We start from the raw sequence: 25066 nt of genomic DNA, 5'->3' as shown, positions 1-25066 counted from the left end.
ACCTATTACGGATAGTTATGCTGGACATCCGTATGCACCATGCATGGTGCATACGGATGCCAAAACGACGTCGTTTTATTAAAAAAAGCGTGTCTCCCCTTTAAAAAAAATTCAGGTTCGATTCCCAGCAACAACATTATATTGTTCATTCATTCTGGAATTTTAGTTCATAGATTATGGAATTATAGTTCATTGATTATGGAATTATAGTTCATCGATTATGGAATTGTAGTTCATCGATTCTGAAATTTTAGTTTATAGATTATGGAATTTTAGTTCATTCATTCTGGAATTTTTAGTTCATAGATTAGATTATGGAATTATAGTTCATCAATTATGGAATTATAGTTCATCGATTATGGAATTTTAGTTCATATGTTGTTGCCGGGAATCGAACCTGATTTTTTTTAAGGGGAGATGCGCGTTTTATTAAAACGACGTCGTTTTTGCATCCGTAATGGTGCATACGGATGCACAGCATAATTTGCCACCTATTACAGTTAACGAGTCAGCTTGATTGAAGTTATTTAATTCAATAATTTATAATATTATATTTAGTATTAGTATATAAATTTGACCAATAAATAATAAACAAAACAGATAAAATGACACAGATCGAAGAGAGTAGTATTAAACGGCGGTTCTCATTGTGCACAACAAATGTCAATATGAACAACTCTAGCCAAATTAGTCAGACTCTAACATGATAGGTGTATTAATATCTTTGGTTTGAATCAATTGGCTATGGTCGCATACACATCTCAGAGAACACAAGCAACCAGTTATAATTATAAACAAATGTCATAAACAAAACTTTAAACAATAATTCTGGATATTTCCTGGACACTCCTCTAGTTATAGTTTAGTATATTTGAATGATTGATTTTATTTATATTAGAAAAATTGGTAAGAGAAATTCTTTTAAATATTCTAGTGGGGTGGGAGGACCTTAGGAGTTTAGGACTATATTAAGGCGGTATACACAGGCGGCTGTGATGCAATTATATATTAATATAATATTAAATTTAAGTATTAGTATATAAATTTGACCAATAAATAATAAACAAAATAGGTAAAATGAAACAATCATAAAGAATAGTATTAAAAGGTGGCTCTCATTGTGCACAACATATGTCAATACTCAATATGGACAACTCTAGCCAAGTTAATCAGATTATTAATTATAGAAAATCGTAAGATTACAAGTTCGACTTCTAATATGATAAATTTATTAATTTTTTTTATTTAAGTTGATCAGTTATGAGCAATTTTTCTTTTTTATGAATGACCGCATATTTCACTTGGTAGTAAAAAAAAAAAAAAAAAAAAAAGTGAATATTATATTAGTCGCCAATGGTTAAGTGGAGAAAACGAATAAGAAATGCAGTATAAATTTGCGGTCTATCTCATCGTGGGTGGAAATAATTGCATACGCTTCTAGGTCTAGCTAGTCTACGCGTTGAAATTTTATAGCCCCAACCCACCTGGACTTTTATGCCATGTACTCGTGTTCACCTTGTGAACACGAGTTGAGTACGACACCGTTCTACAATTCGGAAATAACGATATCGTTAGTGGTATCATTTTCTTATCACCAATTAATTTTTTTTAAAAAAGATTTATCAAAAGAATTCAGCAACATTAAAAATTGTAAATATATTGTTACGTAACTGTGAATATAGAATTTTGCAGTTGTGAATATAGAGTTAAAAAATTATGAATATGAGTTCAAAAATTATGAACATAGAGTTCGATAATTATGAACATAAAGTTCTGTAATTGTGAATATAGAGTTCAATAATTGTGAATATGGAGTTCAAAAATTATGAACATAGAGTTCTATAATTATGAACATAGACTTATAGAGTTCAAAAATTATGAACATAGAATCATGTAAGTGTGAATATAGAGTTCAATAATTGTAAATATAAAGTTCAAAAATTATGAATATAAAGTTCATGAATTATGAACATAGACTTCCTGAAGGCAAACGCTATTAAGAGCGAATGAAAGAAAGCAAAAAAAAAAAATTGTATTTAACATGGTGTCGTTTTCTCCCAAAACGCCGTTTTGAAATTTGCCAACCCACCTAGTGTGGGTTGGTAGGTTTCATGGGCCAGTTTTAAAACAATAAAATTTATTTTAAAAAATTATTATGTTTCATTACTTACTACTCCGTATATTTTAATATACCATTAGAAATTAAACAAAAACTTGTGTGAGATTGTCACATTAATCTTTGTCCATGGGACGAGTCGGGTCAATATAAAATATAATACTTATATTGAAAAATGTAATACGAATAAAGAATAAAATATTTATTACTTATATGATAAATAAAACGTTAAATTCATTTTTTGGGTATACTACTTCCATTTATGGGAAATTTGCATCCGTTGTCCGATGATGCATTTTTGGTGAAATCTGTCTTGTAATCTTTGGTAAAATATTACAAAGTAGTAAACCAATTTATGTTGTTAACCAATTCAAGTCGAGAAAACTAATATACAATTTTCATAAAAAATTAAATTTAAAACATTGTAATTATTAAATCAATTGTCTAATAAACTCGTTTGGAGTTACATTTCTTTCTTTCTTTCTTTTTTTTTTTTTTTTTAATACTTGTTTGGAAGATACCTCACACTCGCGTAGACCAACAACTAAATAATTAATTATTAGTTCACTAAATTCCAACGCTTTGTTGGACTCTAATCGCATGTCTTTAGACAGGATTGTGAATGTATTCCATTGAGAATGACTCCACTGAAATTTCTAAGCATATTCTTGGTTGACGAGGTCAAGTGTAGCCATCATTAAAGGGTGTGTTTAGTAAATTTTAATCTTGTTTAATAATTCCTAAATTATATAAAAGAGTTAAATTGCACTAGAAAGATTTTGTGTGATGGACTCAATTAATATTATATTGAAAAGAATTGAACTTGTGATCTTTAAATATAAAATTAAATTATACTCCTCCTATTCGACTAGCTTTTTGGAGACTTCTAAGCATATTCTTTATTCAACGCCAGGTAGGTACTAATTGTAAGTATTTAGGGACTAATTTTTTGGCTAATTTTAATTAATTGCAACATAAATTATTGTACACATAACACATAATTTTAAGAATTTAATTATTTGATAAATAAGTAGACATTAATCACTTACAAAGCTTCCATAGACATTAGGCACGCAGTAACACTTTCATATTTATTAACTTCCATAGATTCATTTATTAGCTTTTTACTTAGTTTTTCCATTAAATGTTAATCATAAGTTTTTCCATTAAATGTTAATCATATCATTGTAGGATATGATTATTGCTTCAATGGATATATCATCATCTTCTGTCATAGAACGGACAATGTCAAAACTCTTCTGACATCCGGAGATAATGAAAAAGGTAAAGGAAGAAATAGAGAGCCATGTATTAGGACTTTATATTCTAGTCACACTTGAATTCATTCTCCCTTCTTATATTATTAAGAATATTATCATTTATTATTCCTATCCTAACTGAGATTCTTTATATCCTTATAAATACATCTCTTTATCATGTACTTTAAAATCATCATGGATTGATTAATAATAAGATTAACATAACTATTGTTCCCATATGTAGGGCTCGATAGAATGGTGGAGGCCAGGAGAAGGATTTGGAGCACTTCAAATACTTAGAAGTAGTAATTAAAGAATCATTAAGGATGCATATGGTGGTGAGATTACTCATTCCTCATGCTGCTAGAGAATATTGTGATGCTGATGGCTTTCACATTCCTAAAAACGCAACAATTACGTAAATGTTTAGGCAAATGTGTGAAGTGATTCAGAAAAATTTGTTCTAGAAAAGTTTAATCAAAGTAGTATTGAGTATAGAGAACAAGATTTTGAACTTCTCTCATTTGAATTAAAGAGGAGAAGTTGCATGCATTGGAATGCAACTTAGAGTAACCGTGGTTTGACTAGCTAGTGGTAGCACAACAACTAATGCATGCATTGCTTTGATTGGAATCTTCCTGATGGGGTGTTACCCAAAGATCGATTTGAATATGACAAAAGAATATGTAGTCTTGTGTTGAGCCGATCCAAGCATTTGATGGCTATTGACACATATCATTTACGTATTTAATTATTTAAAATTGTTTCTATTTTGCAAAATTAATAAAGCTAGCTAAGTATTTTGCACTAAATTAATGTTTATTGATACTTCGTATTCTAAAAGTTTGTCTAAGTTGTCTTGAATTCAAATCCTGTACACTATAATTCATCAATACTATATTAGTTTTTGTCTCTGTCGTACTTTCATTTTTTCATTCTTGATTCCTATTATGTCATGTATCATATATGTATCTCTTCCATTGTAGTTTTTTTTTTTTTTTTTTTTTTTTTTTTTTTTTTTTTTTTTTTAATTGTCTCTATGGGTTGGTTTTACATGGGAGGCCCGAAATTAATCCAAAATATACAATATAAATAAATTGGTAGAAAAATTAAGGGACAAAGGAATTTTTATGTAGAAATCACAAGGTAAAATTTAAGTGTTTTAGTTTTCTTCGCATAATATAATTAAGTTATATCCATTATATTTTGAGAAGTTCTGTACATGTATATTTATAGATAGTTTGTTCTTGAATTTTGGGAGTCTGTGAAAACATATTTGGGTAGAGTTCGAGGATGAAGATGTTGATAATGATGTATCTTTTACGGTGTTCATAAGTCGATCTTTTTATAGTAGAAGAAGTATAGTACTTGTATTTATGGTGTCCAACTATCCATACCTTGTTATAGTTATTGTGCAATGTAGGATTGCTGGCCATTTCGGTAAGATGGCATGATTGGTGGGATGACGATGGGGATACTCATCATTTAATTTGTAATTATTGTTGTAATTATCTCGCAAGAATACTTTAATCATGTTAATTTTATGGGTTGAATTGCTAATATGTGTTTTGGGTCATCATAGTCTTTAGGCTTATATAGGGCAATCGTTATGCTATGGACCCGTGTCCAGCATGCATGCTGGACACGGGTAACAGTGCCTTATCTTCTTTTTTATTTTTTTATTTTTTATTTTTTTTTATTTCAGACCGTTTCGTTATAGGAGACTAGGAGTATATGTTCATAATTTTATTACTATATGTTCATAATTGTAAGTTCATAATGTCAGAGCTCTATGTTCATAATTTCATAACTGTACATTCATACTTCCATAACTGTACATTCATAATTCAATAACTGTAACTTCATAATTTTCGAAGCTCTATGTTCACAATTTTAGAGCTCTATGTTCATAATTTTATCAGTATATGTTCATATTGTAAGTTCATAATATCAGAGCTCTGTGTTCATAATTTCATAACTGTACATTCATAATTGCATAACTGTACATTCATAATTGCATAACTCTACATTCATAATTCCGTAACTGTACATTCATAATACAATAACTGTAAAATCATAATTTTCAAAGCTCGATGTTCACAATTTTAGAGCTCTATGTTCATAATTGTAAGTTCATAATGTCAGAGCTCTGTGTTCATAATTTTATAACTTACATTCATAATTTCATAACTGTACATTCATAATCCCATAACTGTACATTCATAATGGCACAAATGAATAACGCCGTTAACGGCGTTAACGGCGAGACAAAATCAATTTTTTTTTTTTTATAACTAAAATGACGCATTTTTCCTGAAAACGACGTCGTTCACGGACACGAGTCCACTGCATAATTTGCGTATATAGGGCCATTGGGTTTACCCTGAACCCCCCCCCCCCCCCCCATATTTCAACCCATTACCCACATTGGGCCCACTTACCCATTTTTAAGTTCATTATATTCTTTGACCGTTCTCTAAAATCACATCTATATAAAATGTGTAATTAAAGCCTCTTAAATTTTATTTTTCAACTCGTAAATATCAATGTAAACGATATAAGGTGAAGTTAAAGTCACTCTCTTTTCTCTATGTTTCTTGACATATCTCTCAGTCCAGATGCCATGAATGTCAGTTGTCATCAACATTTTTGGAACGAGATTTGTTTAGATGTTGTGTCATTTATTATGATTTTATACGTAATAAATGTCATAAACAAAACTAAAAACAATAATACGTACGTACGCGAAATTGCTTGGACACTACACGAACACGACCTAGTCCATTATATTATATGATATATAAATGTTAGTATATTTTATATTTATGTTTGAAAGTTGGTAGCTGATAGAAATTGGGTTGCTTGATTGGAAGTATCAGCGCACATGCATGCATATAGTCTTATAGTTGAAATATATTTCTTTCTTAACGTCAATAACATACAGCGACAGTACTGTCATTGTCTTAACGTCAATAAAATACAACGACTGGTATTTTATACTCATTCTGTCTCATTTTATGTATCCAGTTCAATTAACAAATCAGTTTGATTAAAGTTATTAATTCAATTTTCATAATATTAAATTTAATATTAGTATATAAATTTGACTAATAAATAGTAAACAAGACAAGTAAAATGAGACAAATCAGAGAGTAGTATTAAACCGCGGTGCTCATTCTACACAACAGATGTCAATATGGACAACTCTGGTCAAATTAGTCAGACGGTTGATTATAGGAAACCACAAGTTTATAAATTCGACTCCCCTAACATGATAGGTCACAAGACCGGATTTATTGATGTACACTCATAGATTTTACTTTTTACTTTTCTTTTTGAGTACTACTGACTATGTTACACTGTAATATCTGTTCATAAACTACTTTCTCAACTTAATTATTGAAACACAAAGAGTCAATACCGTTTCTATCAACATAATTAAGTTGTGACCTTTCATTAAATGTTTTTTTGAAAGGAATAAGTAAAATTTTAATTAAAGCAAAGGTTCAATACAAGCAGGAACAGAATGAGACCATATAGAAGGACCAGTAGCAGAATGAGCAGCTCTAGCCATAGCATGAGCTAACTGATTCTCTGATCTATGAACAAACTGAATAGACACAAATGTAAAGTGTCGTTTAAGGTCGCGGCATTGCTGGATAACGCAACCCGCACTGGAAAAATCCAAAAGAGAACCATTAAAGAACTTGCAGACGGTTTGGCAATCAGATAGAACCACCACATTCGAAAGCCGTCGTTCATAAGCCCACGAAAGAGCCTCCTTAATCGCGATAGCCTCTGCCAGGTGGGCATCCTGTACACACCGTATTGGACCATTCTTCGCCGCTACATAATTGCCATCACTGTCCTTTAGGACAACTCCATAGCTTGCTAGGCCGTCGTTCGGGAATACAGCCGCGTCAACCAACAAAGTGAAAGCATCATCTGGGACTACTGCATGAGTTCGTGCGGCCGAATTTAGAGCTGAAGCAGATAGGTGGTTCCCAGCAAGGGGCTGCCAACTTTCGAGTATTCTAAGAGCTTCCATACTAGCAGCTGCTGCATTCCAATTCTTTTGAGACCAAACCACACAGTTTCGTTCACACCAAATACACCAAAGCCTAGCAGCACATTGGATCATAACAGTTTCATCTCCCATTAATCTTCCTGCTAGCCAATCTCCAAAATTCTCATCACCTATAGGCATCAAACAATTTGGAAGTGATTGCCAAAGAGCAGCAACCTGGGTACAATCACACATTAGATGCCTCAAAGATTCATCATAAAGGTGACAAAGGGGGCAAATGGTATCCACCTCAACATGACGACTCGCCAACACAGTCAAAGTGGGTAGAACTCCATGCAAACACCTCCATAAAAAATTCTTCACATTAGGCGGGATTTTCAGTTCCCATATTACCTTCCATGCTGTCGACGTTGTCCCCGTAACGTTCTCCTCCATCAGTAAACGATAGCCTTGTTTCACTGAGTACATACCTCGTATGTCCCCACGCCAGCACCATTGATCTTCAAAGGTAATTGCAACTGGTATTTTCATGATAAGATCAACATCCCTTGGCTCAAATATTGTAGACAGAAGGTCCGAATTCCAGTCATTTAAGTTTGGATCAATCAGATCACTCACCTTCATAGCTGGATGGTCAATAGTAGCAGGTGTGTGTATAAATGGGTCAGTAGTGCAAGGCAGCCAAGGTTGATTCCAAACAGTGGTTGATATCCCATTACCAATTCTTCGATAACATACTCTTTTCAATACCTCTTGGCCTGCTAAAATAGAACGCCAACAATAGCTAGGATTGGCTCCAATGTTAGCCTCCATAAAATCAGAATGTGGGTAGTATCTAGCTTTATATATTCGTGAAACCAAGGACTGGGTATTTGTTAGGAGACGTCATCCTTGTTTAGCCAATAATGCTATATTAAATTTATGAAGCTTCTTGAATCCCATTCCTCCATTTATTTTAGGGTCGCACATGCGACCCCAAGAAATCCACCTTATGCCACCACCCCTTCTTCCTCCGTTTTCCCACCAAAATTTGTTCATAGAGCGCTCCAGCATATCACAAAAAGAGACGGGTAGAAGATAGATGCTCATCGTATATGTAGGTAGTGCTTGAACCACACTCTTTAAGAGAATCTCTTTCCCTGCCGGGGAAAGAATCTTCTTGTTCCATCCACCTAAACGGGTTGCCATCTTAGCCTGAATAAAAGAAAAAACTTCTTTTTTGTTTCGACCAATCCCCATAGGAAGACCAAGATATCTTCCAATGTTATCAGTTTGCTGGACTTGAAAAATGGCTGCAACTCCACTTTTCACTGTTGCAGTGGTATTTCTACTAAAAATAGAACATGATTTGTTATAATTTACTCTTTGTCCAGAAATCTCCTCATAAGTACTCAAACAAGCCTTTACTGCATTTGCTTCACTAATTGTGGCTTTAAAGAAAAGCAAGCTGTCGTCCGCAAAAAACAAATGCGAGACGCCAGGCGCTCCTCTAGCCACCACACAAGGGGTTATTAGCCTTTGCCTCACCAAATCCGCTAACAAGTAGGACAGTTCTTCTGCGCACAAAATGAATAAGTACGGAGACAATGGATCTCCTTGTCTCAGTCCACAAGAGGGGATGATGGAGTCAGACAACTCCCCATTTACAGCAACTTTATACCTGACCGTTGTAACACATCTTAACAGAAGTTCAATCCATTGAATCCCAAAGCCCATACGTAACATAATTTCTTTTAAGAACGGCCACTCCATCTTGTCATATGCTTTCGCAATATCTAACTTGAGTGCGCACCATCCATCCCTCCCTTCTCGCTTCCGGTTCAGGTAATGAATGATCTCCGACGCAATAAGTACATTATCCGTGATAAGACGCCCGGATAGAAATGCACTCTGCGAATGGGATATTACTTTGTCAAGGACCTCCTTCAATCTATTGGCTAGAATCTTCGAGAGTATCTTATATATGACATTGCATAACGCTATCGGGCGTAGATCCCCCATTGAAACCGGTGCTGATTTTTTAGGTATTAGGGTGATAATTGCGTCGTTCATCCCCTCGGGAAATTCCCGGCCTTGAACACAGTCAATGATAAAACGTGCCACATCTACACCAATTTCCGGCCAAAAGTGTTGGAAGAAAGCCGGACTATAACCGTCAGGACCCGGAGATTTATCAGGTGACATACTAAACAGCGCATCCTTCACATCTTCGTAACAGAAGGGACGTAACAAGTTGGCGTTGTCAGCAGCAGTGATTTTCGGCACATAACCATGCAATGCATCAGATAATTGCACTCCTTTCTCTGTAAAGACGTTGGTGAAGTAATTTTTGGCAAGTAACAGTAAATTAGGCCCCTCCACCCAATGACCATCAGGATCCTGTAGTTTGTTTATTATATTCTTCTGCTTTCTGTTCGACGCATAAAGGTGATAGAACTTTGTGTTTCTATCACCTTTGTCCAACCAAAATTGCTTGGCACGCTGCTTCCAAAAGATGTTCAGCTGGTTATGGAGTTGACGAATACGGCAGTCGATTTCTAGAAATTCCAATAGAGAGCCATCATCTCGTCTATCCCTCAACATGCTTAGACGGGCTTGAAGAGTGGCAATCTGTTTTTCAGTCTTTTTAGCGTAGCTACCACCCCAAGATTTAAGAGCAGCGCTACATCTTTCCAGTCGTGTAGGGACAACCTCCCCAGCTAAGGCATTCCATGATCCCAAAACTAAATTTTTGCACCCCTCCTCCTTAAGCCAAGCGTTCTCGAACATAAATTTCCGGCGCTGCCTAACAATTCTCGGAGCATCCAACTGAATATAGAGGGCCCAGTGATCCGAGGTTATTACCTCCTTATTATAAACAGTGGCATGCATAAACATATTGCACCAATCAAGATTAGCCACCGCACGATCTAGTCGCTCCTCAATCCAATGGTCCGTGCCTTTACTTTTTTCCCACGTGAATTTTCGTCCCTGCATGCCTAAGTCAATAAGTCCACAGTCGTCGAGTGCATGATTAAATCCATCAATTAAGGACTGTGGATGTGGATTCAGACCACGTTTTTCAGTTGATGAAGCAATGTCATTAAAGTCCCCTGCAACTAACCAAGGTAGATTAGACTTAGGGAGAAGAGAGCGCAAAAGATCCCAAGAATCTTGCCTTCGAGACCTATCAGAGTACCCATAAAAACACGTTAATCTCCAGGGGTTGCTGCCAGGCAACCGCACCTGAATATCAATGTGATTTTTCGAATAGCTTATGAGACTTGCTACGCCTCTATCCCGCCACAATAAAGCCAACCCTCCGCTTAGACCACCACCATCAACGTAAAATAGTCCATCAAAATTTAATTTAATCCTTAGACGTTCAGCATGATCGCGTCGTACCTTTGTTTCCATTAAAAAAATAAACATTGGCTTGACCTTAGCTTCTAAGGCCACAATCTCTTGAACCGTGCATGGGTCGCCAAGTCCACGACAGTTCCAGCTAATCGAACTCATTGGGTTGGGCGGGACTGGGCTGCACCAGTTCCCGCCAATGACAAGTTTTTTGGCTCAACATTTTCAATATCCATAGGGATGCAATTAAATGTTTAACAGTAAGAACAATTAAATAATAAGAACACCTATAATAGGATTAGCAACAATGTTTATAGTTGAATCAGAATTTAGAATGCGATTTCGGAGGTGGAGGGTTAGGGTTTGATAATTATATATACTTGGAATTATATTGTAAATATAAAAATATATTAGGTATAAAATAGAATATATACTAACTTAATATTACAAACAAATTATATATATGTGTGTAAATAGGCTAGGCCTGTAGGCCTGAAAGCCGAGCTTGGTATAATAAATAGGTCTGGCCTGTTTAATTTAATAGGCTTCAAAATAGGCTCAAGCCTGGCCTTTTTACTAAACAAGCCTGGCCTATGTAGGACTTAAATAGGCCGGGCCTTAGGGGCCTGGCCTATTCCCACCCAGTCGTTTTATCGTGGACCGCGGTGCATGTGCACCGGGGTTAAAACGGTGCCGTTTATTTAAGTAAAGAAACGGCGCGCCGTTAGTTTTAACGGAGTGTGCATTTTGTATATGTTAATTACCAACTGACACTACAGTATATCTAAACCGACAATATCTAACGTATTATTTTTATATTATCAAATGAAACAACAGTTATATCAAAATGATACTGTACTTGTGGTGAAATGAAACTGCAATGTATATAAAATGAAAGTGAATAACATTTCACATATTTGAGTGTATATTGTACAATGAAACTGTAATTATATTAAAATGATCATGTAGTTGTGTTTTAATAAAATTATAGTGTATATAAAATAAAATTAAATAACATTTTTACATATTTGAGTCTATAAATATCGAATGAAACTGTAGTTATATCGAAATGAAACTGTAGTTGTGTTGAACCGAAACTACAGTGTATACAAAATGAAAATGAATAATAGAGTTACTTTTTTGCGGAAGGGTGCAAAACAACGGGAAACAGATACCGTTTAATTTTATTAAATAAAACAACATCATTTTAATGCGCGGTGCATAATCAATTATGCACCGCGGTGCACGATATAATTTGCCATTCCCACCCCTAGTTGCTTGAGTGGAAGTATCAGCGCACATGCATATGTCTTATAGTTGAAATATTCAATAACATACAGCTACAGTATTGTCATTGTCTTAATAACGTCAATAACATACAACGACCGACCAATGATTTTTTGGTTCAATGGTATCCGATTGCTTTTCTATGTGAGAAGTTTAGAATTTGAGTTTTATTTTCTGTCTCATTTTATGTGTCCGATTTAATTAACAAATTAGTTTGCAAAGTTATTTAATACAATTTTTCATAATATTAATTTTTTCATAATATTAAATTTAATATTTGTATATAAATTTAACTAATAAATAATAAACAAGACAAGTAAAATGAGACAAATCAGAGAGTATATTAAACAATGAACAACTCTAGTCAAATTAGTCAAACAATTAATTATAGAAAACCACAAATTTATAAATTTGACTCCACCAAGAGATAGGTCACAAGACCGGATTTATTGAATGTGAATATATTATATTATTAGCCGCCAATAGTGAAGTCGGGGAGAAAACGAAGAAGAAATGCAGTATAAATATCGGAGATGACACTCTGAACTCATCAATAAACTCTTATCTAGCAGAGCGAGTTTACTTCCATAAATTTAAAAAAAAAGAAAAAAAAAAAAAACTTCATCAGTGATCATCATCACCGCCTCAGTCCATGATGAACACCGTCACCGCATGGATATGGACGGCGTTTGCAGTGATGGCTGCAGTTTCTGTTTTCAGAGCATTATTTCTGAAGAAGAAAGGCAAGAGGCTGCCCCCAGGTCCCAGAGGGCTGCCAATTTTGGGACACTTCCATTTGGTTGGGAAGAATCCCAATCAAGATTTGCAGAAACTGGCCAAAACCTACGGCCCTATCATGCACTTGCGGTTTGGGATGGTCAACAATATCGTGGCATCAACGCCGGAAGCCGCCAAGCAATTTCTCAAGACGCACGATCTCAATTTCGCCACCAGACCACTTACCCAGGCTGCTAAGTACATCTCAAATGGCCAAAAAGGTTTGTCTTTCGGGCAATATGGTCCGTATTGGCGAAACGTTCGGAAGCTATGCACCTTGGAGTTCCTAAGCAACCTCAAGATCAATTCATACCAATCCATGAGAAGAGAAGAGCTGTGTCTTCTCGTAGAATCATTCAAGCAAGCAGCCCAGAACGGCGAAGCTGTTGATTTGAGCGCCAAAGTTTCTTCCCTGAGTGCAAACATGAGCTGTAGGATGGTGTTTGGGAAGAAGTACGATGATAAAGAGCTTGGTGAGAAGGGATTCAAGGCTGCCATTCATGAAGCAGTTAAGATCACAGCTCTCCCTAATCTCGGCGACTATTTTCCTCTTCTTGGTAAACTTGATGTTCAAGGATTGACTCGACGGATGAAGGCTGTCGGTAAACTCTTCGATGAATTCTTGGAGAAGATCATTAACGACCATGAAGAAGCTACCAGCAAAGGAAAGGCTCAGACTACAATGGATTTTGTGGATACCATGTTGGAGATTATGAAGTCCGGAGAATCTCCAGTTCAGTTTACTCGCCAACATGTTAAATCTGTTATGCTGGTAACTATACAATTCTATAAATTATATATGTTGCATATTAATTAATTTCCACACACAATGTTAAGTTGTTCTTTAATTTTCTCATCAAATCTTGGTTTGTGTAGGACATTCTTATTGCTTCTATAGACACGTCATCATCTGTAATAGAATGGACAATATCTGAACTCTTCCGACAGCCGGAGATAATGAAAAAGGTAAAAGAAGAAATAGAGAGTCATGTAGGGCTTGATAGGATGGTTGAGGAGAGTGATTTGGAGCACTTCAAATACTTGGAAATAGTCATTAAGGAATCTTTAAGGATGCATCCGGTCGTGCCATTACTCATTCCTCATGCAGCGAGAGAAGATTGTGAAGTTGATGGCTTTCACATTCCTAAAGGCTCAACTGTTACTGTTAATGTTTGGGCAATTGGACGTGATCCAAAGGTGTGGAGTGACCCTGAGAAATTCTTTCCAGAAAGGTTTAATAAAAGTAGTGTTGAATACAGAGGTCAGGATTTTGAATTTCTACCGTTCGGATCAGGCAGGAGAAGTTGTCCCGGAATGCAACTTGGAATAACTGTGGTTCGACTAGTGGTAGCACAACTACTCCATTGCTTTGATTGGAATCTTCCAAATGGGATGTTACCCAAAGACTTGAACATGACTGAAGAATTTGGCCTTAGTTTGAACCGAGCCGAGCACTTGATGGCTATTCCAACCTACCGTTTGCATATTTAGTTTATTTAGTTATTTATTAAGGTTTTGCCAATTATAAATAAAATCTTTTTTTTTCCTTAAATAAATGCTTATAGTAATTATGTACTACACTTCATCGATCAATGTAATGGTTTATGCTTTCTTTTTCAAAAAATTCTTGATTCCTATATTATGTTGTGTATCAATCTCTTCATTTTGACTTGTTTATATATATATATATATATATATATATATATATATATATATATATATATATATATATTAACCATGGGACGGTAAACATGAAGGGGATGTTTGGTTGGATAAAAAAGTTTTTTCATGAAAATATTTTTCTTAAAGTTGAGAAAAATGTTATTTTTTGGTGTTTGGTATTAGTAAATGAATTCTTCAAATTCGAGGAAAACAAAATCTTTGGTACGATATGAGACTTTGTTTTTCATGCATGGAAGCAGGGAAGAAAAATGATAATGATTTGATTATTTTATCTTTATTTTTTTTCTAAATTATATTACTCTTAATAATTTGTAAGATATATAGGTTTTTATATATATTATTCTTTACAATTTTAAATCTAACCAAACAATAAAATTAGAATTTTCAATAATTTTTTTCCCACCAACCAAATAATAAAATTCATCTAATAATTATTTTTCTATTAAATTTCAATTCCATTTTTCATAAAACATTTTCCGCCACCTAAACGGTCCCTAAAACAAATATTAGTTGCTGCTAAGTATTATATTACTCAAGTGGAAGAGGAAAAGTAATACTGAGTAACAAATTGACTTCTAGTCCCATTTTGACTCCATAGAACACTAAAGATAAGGTACACTCCTTTCAAAAAAAAAAAAAAAAGATAAGGTTCACCGTTCACTAGAAACAAGATGTTCGGACGACCATCTATATTTTCCATTCCCGCCGCAACTTTTTGACTTACGCTCTCATTTCGACCTCATCTTTTCTTTAGAAATAAATAAACGTTCCGTGTTGAAATTTTATAGCCCCAACCCACCGGCAAATTATTCGATAGTCCCGAATCTACCTTACAAGATAAACTTAAATTTAAAAATACATAATTTGCTTATTGAATATTCAAATTATGAATATTCGGTATATAAATTATGTATTTTAAACTTGAGTTCATGGTAAAACTGTTGCAACCCACCTCGTGTGAGTTGGTAGGTTTCATGGGCCAATTTTAAAACAATAAAATTTATTTTAAAAAATTATTATGTTTCATTATTATATTTTAACATACCATTAGACAATAAGCAAAAACTTGTGTAAGACCGTCTCATGAATCCTTGTCCATGAGACGGGTCAGGTTAAGATCAAATATAATACTTATATTATAAAATGTAATATTAATAAAGAATAAAATGTTGGAATAAGGTTCAAATTGGCAACTGAACGTAACCTGAAAATGCAATTAGGCCACTGAACGAAAAAAAAAAGTGCAATTAGGCCATTGAACACTCAAAAAATGTGCAATTAGGCCACTGAACTCTCCAAACATATGCAATTTTACCGGATAGCAGGTTACCATCAATTTTAGCAGGTGAGTTAGCGAATAACGTACCCGTACAACAAGGACTACCCTGCTGATGAGTCCATCAAAAATGCCACGTGTGAACACTTAGTCACTTAGATTGTTGGAAAACAATCCATACCGTAGGATCCAAGAGCATCCTGACCCCGCCGTTGGTAACTCATCAGGCTCATGACCTGAAGACTGCAGGTTCGAATCCTGTCCCCGCCTAATCATCTGAGGCCGTAGTCAGCCTCCAGATTGGATATTCCGTAAGTAACTTAGTGAATGCGCTACAAGAACTTGGCAAAATCAAATGAGAAACTAACCTAATCAATTTTTTTGAATTCTACGAAAGCCACTTAGATTGTTGGAAAACAATCCATACCGTAGGATCCAAGAGCTCAGATAAATCAACAAACACAACAGCTCAAACCTCATAGTTCATCGATGCTACAGCTAGAGTTAGAGTTATAGCCGTTGTTTGACTTTCTATTGTAATAAGTTGTTGTAGGAGCTGCTCCCGTTGGTCTTGTTCTAGTATTCTAATTAGCCTATTCTTAGATTCTCTCCCGTACCTCCCGCTAGATTCTTGCGATACCTGCTAAAATTGATGGTAGCCCATTAGCAGGTGACCATCAAAAATTGGACATCTACTTTATTGTTTAGCCTATTCGGGACTAAGTATCTCCCGTTACGAATGATAACAACAAGGACTACCCTTTTACAACTCCTTAAGCTACTGAAAGCAGTGAAGTGACCAATTGGTTGTAAGTGAACCTCTTGGTCTTCGATTTTTATTTAGGATTAGCAACATAACTACTTACCTCGTGCTATCCGACCCTCGCTCGGGTACTTAGGATATGAATAAGACCTTGTTTCCTCGGAAGAAGGTACCTCCTTCTAGTACTGACTGAGAGTGTAGGTACCCCTCTTTATATGGGTACCGAACGTTAGTAAAGTAAGTCTTAACGCCCGCACCGGACTTCCAATATGAATGAACTCTTCCTATGGTTGGTTATCGGGATCCCTTTTCTCTTTTTATTCAGTCTTTATTAGGTGGTGGTTTCTCACCCTTCCAAGGGTGATTCTGTGATATGGATTCTTCTTTGGTTTGTTGAGCTAATTCTTCATGTTGAGCGAATTCTTCTTTTAGTCTTTTTATTTCGTTTTTCCATTCATTCATCATTCCATCATCTATGGTCTTCCGTTTACCTTCATACTTCATTTTACTTTTTTCTCAATCTTCTTCATGAGGAGTGGATGAAAGCGTCGTTGTGCTTGCTTGATGGGCTTAGCATCTGGTTTGATATTAAGCCTGTGGACGGCGATTTCAGGGTCTAGCCCAGGCATCTCAGCCTAACTCCAGGCCAAGCCCAAGTATTCATTCCTTAAGGAGCTGGACGTATTGTTAAGCTTCCTATGAAGCTAGGCTGGCACTTAGGAAGATTGGACGAGGGTGGAGGGGGCACATCTGGTGGTATCGTATATAAGAGAGAGCTTCTTTTAAGAATGATCTGAAACTAAAAATTTCATAAGAGAAGAAAGAAAGTAGCCTAGTTCAGATGAAAAGGTATGCCACAATGCTATCCGAGTTCACAGGTGTCGTTCCGTCTACTTTTCTTTCCAAACTTTTTCAAAATTCAGTTTGTATACTCCAGGGGAAGGTGGCTGCCATGAAAGAGTAGATTCCTCTGAGACATGGGGAGAGGTGAGCTCCTGAGAATAAGAAAGAAACTTTTTAGCACTAACAGCCTTGAAGTCACCTTCTTCCCTCCTGCCCGGAAGCTAGAATTGGTATCAAACTCTTTCATTCAAATGAGTGAAATTCTTGTTCTGGAATGAATCAAGAATCAAGCCATTACACAGAACAGCCATAGAGGTCAAGTCGGGCGAGGAGGCCAACGACTGTCTCATTGCTTCTTTGCCGATGACCTCATTTTGTTTGGTAAAACCTGAGTGAAAAGAAGACATCCCCTTATCAACTAAGAATCCGTCACAAGTGAACCACTGAATGAGCTTACACAGCTTAAGCAAGAGATTCAATATTGAATAAGAAAGTGGATGATAAGGGCTTCCATTCTAAAGGCTCTTTCTCTCTGGCTGAAAGGCTCTCGCAGTAGTTGTTTTGTAAGGGCGCGTGAGAAGACGGTGAAAGGGTATTGAGCTAGAATGCTTATACAGGGGAAAGGGGCTTCCAGATAATTAGAGGGGCTCGCTTGACAGAGTGTCGAGCATTGTTCGTCGTGCTAGTTCCGCTACTGCAGTTCCCGTGGTAAAGGAAACCTTCTTTCTCTTGCTTTCGGGCTTACTAAACGACCGGATAATCAGCTAGATCGATTCCAAACATGTGATTAGTAGCTGATTCAGTAAAAAGAAGAACTTATTCTTCAACTATGATGATATCTGCACTGCAGCGAATTCAATGGCCTCGGTTGGCACATTCTTGACTTGAAAAGAGAGAACTAAACTAAGAAGATGGGCCTTGAGCCTGCTGCATCGCCTTGACTTGATTCGGGTCAGTCTAAGTCAAAGTAAGGACTTTGCTTTGCCGGGGTGAAGAACTCCGAATACCTTTCCCTTTCATCATTCCAGTAAGCCCGTAAGTAAGTGAATCGTTGGTATGCCATATTCTTAATAGCAAGCACAGAAGCAGGAAAGCCGGAAAGTCATGTTAAAAAGCTTTCTATAGGAGAGGTCGTAGAAGACTGTGCTGAAAGGTCTACAGAGTCAGGTTCAATGCCCATCAGCCTACCGGAGGCTGAGGATGAGCATGAACAGAAGCCCGAAGCCAAAGGGAGAGAAAGGGGGGTAGGATAAAAAACAAGGACTTGAACTTGAGAATCACAACGAACTATATGCTTATCTGGTGGATGCGCGTCTTGGGCTGTTTGACCTCTAACTAGAAATTGAATATATTAAGAGAAGAAAGTTCTTTTTCCTAGAGTAGATGAAAGGAATGCTGAAAGGCTATCTGAGTTCACAGGCGTAGTTGCGTGTACTTCATTTCATTGAGATTTTGTTTGTGTTCCGTGTACCGGTAGAAGATCTCATATGAAAGAATTCGCTTTGAGTTCGTTCTTTTTCATGTCTTGGTTCACAGTTTATCTGAATCAGACTAAGAGATTGGCATCAACAAAGCAAGGCCCCATTGAGCTTAGCCTAGAGCAGATCGAAAAGGTCTCGCGAAGCCGGGAACCCCTTGCCGAAGATCCTTCTCTTTCTCTTTCACTGGCCTATAATCAATCTTTCCTTTGCTTGCCTAGATTGCCTTCTCTTATATAGGATAGTTATCGTCTTGTCCGAATCGAATCTATGCCATCGTCGACGATTCACTGTCAATCTGAATAGTCAATTGAGCCGCTCGAACAAGAAAACCTTTCGAAAAATGACTTCTCGCCTCCCGTATTCCATTCCCCAGGCCATCTCTTTTCCGCTTTCACTGGTATTTGTGATTGGTCTTTCCTGGTTTTATTAGTGTTCATATCTTTTTCTCATTAGCTAAAAAAGAATTGGCTATGCTGCTTTCTTTCATAATCATAATATATATAAGAGCTAGACTAATAGATTCCATTAGCCAATAGTAGTTTCCTAGTCTATATCCCCAAAATCTATTTAGCGCATCTTTCTTTCTTCTGGTAATGCAAATGGAAATTCTCGTTATGATGGATCATCTCGCTATTTCTATTTCTTTGCAGTTACTGGTTGGTGGATAGGGCGCTTATCCCCGTCTTCTTTCCTGTAAAGAAAGATCCTGCTCTTGAGCAATACAGTCCTACCGTCCGACTTCCCTTCCAGCTCTTCTTGTTCGATACCGCTTCCCCCCTTGTCAATATAAAAACTTACCGCTCTTATTCTTATGGATCAATCGGTCGAGCTCTATCGGTCAACTGTAGGAAACTGGCCAATTGCTGTCAACTGGTATCAACCACGAATCTTTTGTTTCCTTTGTTTACAGCTGGCCTGGTCTTACTTAAATTGGAGTTCGCTAGCTCAATCAGTGCGCTGGAGTTCCGTCCTTTAAGCCAGGGAAGCGCTCTTCGGGCGGAGGTCCAATTTATCTCGAAGACTTTTTGTAGAAAGAAATCTTCAATCACAATCAACCAATCATCATATAATAAATAATAGAGATGAGGTGGTTGAAGGGCTTCCCTCGGTACAGCAAGGCGGGAACCCAGCCGATCGAGAAATGTGTGTCACAAGCCGTATGCTTAATGCAAGTCGAACGTGATTTTGCGGGGAAAATCTAAGCTTAGTCAAGAAAGGTCGACCTTTCTTTGTTGTCTAATCGAAAGGCTAATTCGCGATAGACGACTGGGCGAGAGAGAAATGGGGGTCGTGGCAAAATTGGGTTCGAATCCCATAGCCCCAATGTGGCAGCGGTTAGTTTCATTGTCAATCATATCATGTCTCAACTGGTAGAAAAGCTATTCCAACAATTGAATAATGAGCCGATCCTCCTTTTTTATGTAGTCGCACTAGGCCTATTTATCTATATTCTAAAATTGTTCCAAGAGTACAAAAAGACGGTAAACGACGTCTTGGAGTACAATAAAAAACTTGGAGTTCCGATCAAATTCTCATATAGTTGGATTCGCGGTGTGAAAATAGAACCGCTGGAAAATAATATGCAAAAGATAATTCCAACACCTAACAACAACAAAGAAGAAACTCTTAAAAAAAAAAGAGAGTAAATAAAAAGCGAGGTGAAGTGATACAAAAGTCACTCTGTTCGGTTTTTTAGTTGATCTATAAGAGGAGAGCATATGAAAAACGTAACCGATTCTTTCCTTTCTTTGGGCCACTGGCCGTCTGCTGGGAGTTTCGGGTTTAATACCGATATTTTTGCAACAAATCCAATAAATCTAAGTGTAGTGCTTGGTGTATTGATCTTTTTTGGAAAGGGAGTATGTGCGAGTTGTTTCTTTCAAGAATAGGCTGGACCAACCAGCTGTATCCTTTAGTTTTCAGTTTTCCTTAGAACTAGGAGAGAGGGGTGCATGATCTCGCGAATTACTTATGAATCAATTAATCAATTCTCTGTAAGAACCATAGCATTTCGTGATTTATTGGTAAATCTACTTCGATTCTCTCTCAACCAATAATGTGGGACTATTAACATGGTTAAAGCAAACCGTTTGAAGTCAAGACACTGCATGGTACTCTTTCTATCACTATGTTCATTATAGAGATGTTTTCAAAATGAATATTTTCTCGATATAGGATACTCATGATTTAAAAAAGGATGACTAAGACAACTTCCATTTCTGATTGATATACATAGCAATTTTATCCAATATGGAATTCACGGTGATGCTTTCTATGCTGTTATGAGGTTCTGGGTGCAGTAAGTAGTCCGTTTGTGCGTAGGTGGGGTGGTGAATGACCCCCGGATCTAGTCTTCTTTCTCCCATGATTTCCGTTGGTCAACAACCAACAAAAACTCACTAGAATTCTGAACTACTCGTACAGTAAGGACTCTCTTTCTGTCTGGAGGGAATCATTTGTTGTCAAGCATATCATGCCTCAACTGGATAAATTCACTTATTTTACACAATTCTTCTGGTCATGCCTTTTCCTCTTTACTTTCTATATCCTTGTTAGGTTCTATCTCCCTTCGGATTTCGAAGTGAGAGTCTTTTGCTACTATCTAACAAGGCCCAAGTTACAGCGGGCTCTTTCTCTTATGAGAAGGTTAGTGTGTCTTTATTTCTTGATCCGTTTTGTGTGTAGAATCTATTATAACTTCTTTTATGGGGGTTTACCTAATTCCATATTGGGTATTCTCCCGTCTGAACTAGCGCTGCTAGACCACTATATGAATCAGCCGGATCAGGATCCAGAATGGGTGGAATTCGTACGACAGCGCCTACAAACCCAGGGACTCTCACCCAGGGAGTACGAGGTCATGGTGCGAAATTTCCTGGAAACTGAGTTTTGTTTTACAACTCGTGACCAGATTTCCTCTCTCTATCAACTCATTTTTTATGGTCGGGAGGATCCCCAATTCTTCATTGATCCACAAGACCTGGATTCCATACTGAGGGTACACCTCGAACCCTTAGAATTCAATCACCCCGCTCTATGCCAGGTCTTGCAAAGCTTATGTAACGAGGGCAAGAATCCCCATTCTATTGGGAAGTAAAAACGACCCAGGCAGAGCATTTCCAGGGCTTTTTAAAACAAAAGCACCAAGCCCGATTGGATATGCAACATCGCCGAGAGTTATCCACTCAATGGGAATCTCTTGAGAGAAGGAACGCTTTTCTAAGCGAGGAAACCGCCTCTCTAAGAGAAAAACTTTTTATTCTCGACAGGGAAGCCCCATAAAATTCTTTTTTGTTCATTACTAAAATGAATCGAATCCTATCAAATATTTAGATTTATCCTTTGAATTACTCATATATATCCTATGAATTTAATTTCGCATCGGAAACTATTCTAGGAGAAGTTCGAATCCGTTCCGTTCGGATATTGATTGGTCTTGGTTTTACATGGTTTACGTGTTACTGGTTCCCGGAAGAGTTAATATCTCCATTAGCTAAACCCCTTCTTACCCTGCCTTTGGATTCGTATTTTGTTCGTACACAATCAACGGAGGCCTTCCCGACATATGTTGCAACGTCTCCAATAGCATGCTCTTACTTCGTCTTTCCCTTAATAAGTCATCAAATTTGGTGCTTTTTGATCCCCAGTTTCTATGGGGAACAAAGGACGAAATACAATCGATTCCTCCATTTAAGTGGTTCTCGCTTCTTCTTGTTCCTGTTCCTAACTCCTCCCCGGGTAGTTCCCAATGTTTGGCACTTTCCATACTTCATGGGTGCAACATCAACAAATTCGCTCATGATCAAGCTACAACCTAAGATCTATGACCATATTATGTTAACTGTTCGTATTTCGTTCATTCCATCGGTATGCTCCCAGGTACCTGTAATTGTGATCCGTTTGTCAGAACCAAGGGGTCTTTCTGTAGAAACCTCCACGAACAATCGTCGTTTTTTGATGGTTTTTCCGCTTCTCACAGCTGCTCTTTCCACACCTCCGGATATCTGGTGCCAAATTGTCGCCCGTTTCCTTATTTCTTTGATAATAGAGTTTGCTATCTTTGTGGCATCGATTGTACAAGTTCGTGAAGAGGGCTGGACGAGTGGAATGAGGGAGAGCGGCTCGATCGACAAAAAATAAGAGTAGCCTCCCTAGAACCTGGCAAAGTCATTATCAATGAATTCCGAGCAATTCTCAACCAACATATGCGATTCATTCCCTTCATGTACAGGAAGAGTTCAACAGAAGTCATCTCTCTGGCTTTAATCACACTTTCAATTTCTTGCTTTTTGGCTTCTTTCATCAAAGATAGGTGTGAGCTAAAGACTTTTCTCGCTAAACCCGTCTCTGATCTTCTCTACTTTTTTGGCTGCTTTCTTTCCTATGGGTGTAAGGTTCCTAATGTTCTAACTCAGAAAGTATAGTCGTTCTCTCTTCCTGACCCTTCGGCCAAGCCGCTTTTTCTGTTCATTGGATTGATAGCTTTTCCCTCTCCCCAACCGCTGTCATGTCCCGCTACGCTAGTTCTACTGTGCTTTCCTTCCTTGGCCTAAGAAAGAAGGCTAGTAACTTCCCTTATTCATAGGGGCATTTCTATCGAGTAGTCACTCTTTCTGTCCTGACTCGGGAATAAACCCGATGGTCAATCTTTCCCTGGCTTGAGAGGTTTCATTTCAGGTTAAGCAGGGGATCTTCACTCTAATGCTTTCATTCCTTCAGCTTCATATAGGTGAATCATTGGTTCTTTTCCTCTCTTTCCCTCTCGCGAGCTTCCTTTCGGAGTCGACGTCGGGACGCCCTTTCTTGCTGATGGTCATGTTCTTCCTTTTTGACCCATGCTTTGGTTGAGGAGAAAAACCTTGTGCATAAACAACAATACCCCTAGCTTGGAAATACTATATTACCGGCTGGCAGGTTTTTACGCGAAAAAGACCCCCATCCGCAGTCTCTGGTCTAGCAGGTATTTCTTCCTATTTTGCTTTTGTCTCAGCATATCTTTCATCAGCAGAGGATTCTTCGCCCCTTCTTCCACATCAACCCTCGTAAGTAGCAGAGTCCCGTCAGTTCACTTCCTTGAATTCTTAGTCGAGTAAGCCTACCAATAGCGGGAGCAATGTCCAGTTCAACCGAAACTACTGCTGCATAAAGGGCAGGTCCAACGGCACAAGACCTCCTATTGAGAAAAGAAAAGGTAAATACTTAGCTTCCTAATAAGCTTTCAAGAGAACAATGTGTTCAAACCGAAGCTCCTAGATCAAAGGCATAACTTGGGTCTACTGGTCTGACATCGCTCCTAGAATTGGATCCGATCCTAGCCTAGCTTAAAAGAAGTCGTTACGCGAGAAGGTGTAGGTGCTGCTCGATCGAGCCAAGTAGTCCCTTTCTGCTCATAGTAGCCTTTACTACTCATAATGGCCAATACCCCTTCAACTAGAGTTTCGTATTCTACTCTGGAAGTGAGTGAGTCAAGATCTGCAAGGACTGAACCGAGCTTCCTCCTCCACTGGATCGAGTTCACTTACGCTTTCCCTTCTTCATCTCAAGGTTTTGGAACTTATTATAAGTAGCTCCCACATTGGTTTCATTATGGGTCTGAAGCCCTGCCCTTCTATCTTTCCCAGGAGCTAATTCCGACATATCTCTCTGTTCGAATCGAAACTTCCTCTGTTTGTTGGAAAGAAGTCCGCTCTTCGGTCATCTATAATAGAAGCGAAGCAGCTACTGCAGACAGGACTTAGGGGTAGGCAAGAGAGGCTGGCTTCCAGCGAATATGATGCACCTTCTTAGTCGACTGAAGGTCATTGTAATACACATCGCGTGCTCGAATAAGTGGGTCCAGCCCCTTAAGTGATCTAGAGTGCCATGGCTGGTTGAGGGTTTGATAGAAAAGGAAAAAGGAATGGATTGCATGTGGCCAAATTGCCTGGCGCACTGAGTTTGAGAATCTTGCTCGAGATAAATGTCTTTGCTCAAGTACACTGGTAGATCGCGAGCCACTAAAATAGCTTTCCATATGTCTTGTTCTTCTCTTCTATAGCAGCTTTTGGATAGAACAAGTTTATTGAACCTCCGAAAAACCTGTCATGTCATGAAAAGGGTTCCACATATGTACTTATCTTTTCCTATCAAAATTGGCCAGATAAAGGAAACATTTTTTTGTGGGAGCGGCTTAAGCCAATTGATGGCCATAAGAAGAAAAAGGCATACCCTTATCTATA

General features: G+C 37.4%; 1 protein-coding gene and 1 long non-coding RNA gene across 2 annotated transcripts; both read left to right on the top strand.

The window, feature by feature from the left end:
• Positions 1 to 11718: 11718 nt before the first annotated feature.
• LOC109177644 lies at positions 11719 to 24737 on the top strand. The gene is made up of 3 exons (XR_002053607.1): positions 11719 to 11728; positions 19931 to 19938; positions 23331 to 24737. It is a non-coding gene; the product is annotated as an uncharacterized LOC109177644 (long non-coding RNA).
• Positions 12575 to 14437, top strand: LOC109177638 (cytochrome P450 CYP736A12-like). The gene is made up of 2 exons (XM_019327054.1): positions 12575 to 13574; positions 13679 to 14437. The coding sequence occupies exons 1-2, from the start codon at positions 12678 to 12680 to the stop codon at positions 14291 to 14293; spliced, it is 1512 nt and encodes a 503-aa protein (XP_019182599.1). The 5' UTR covers positions 12575 to 12677; the 3' UTR covers positions 14294 to 14437.
• Positions 24738 to 25066: the final 329 nt, after the last annotated feature.

Source organism: Ipomoea nil, unplaced genomic scaffold, assembly GCF_001879475.1.
Source record: "Ipomoea nil cultivar Tokyo-kokei standard unplaced genomic scaffold, Asagao_1.1 scaffold0805, whole genome shotgun sequence".
Classification (NCBI taxonomy): domain Eukaryota; kingdom Viridiplantae; phylum Streptophyta; class Magnoliopsida; order Solanales; family Convolvulaceae; genus Ipomoea; species Ipomoea nil.
The sequence above is the reverse complement of the archived record's forward strand: the minus strand, read 5'-3'. Positions and strand labels throughout refer to the sequence as shown.

Excerpts from the sequence above, each read along its gene's own strand:
- LOC109177638 (XM_019327054.1), top strand. The coding sequence starts at position 12,678 with ATGATGAACACCGTCACCGCATGGATATGGACGGCGTTTGCAGTGATG. Across the intron at positions 13,575-13,678 it reads ATGTTAAATCTGTTATGCTG|GACATTCTTATTGCTTCTAT; the intron begins GTAACTATACAA and ends TGGTTTGTGTAG.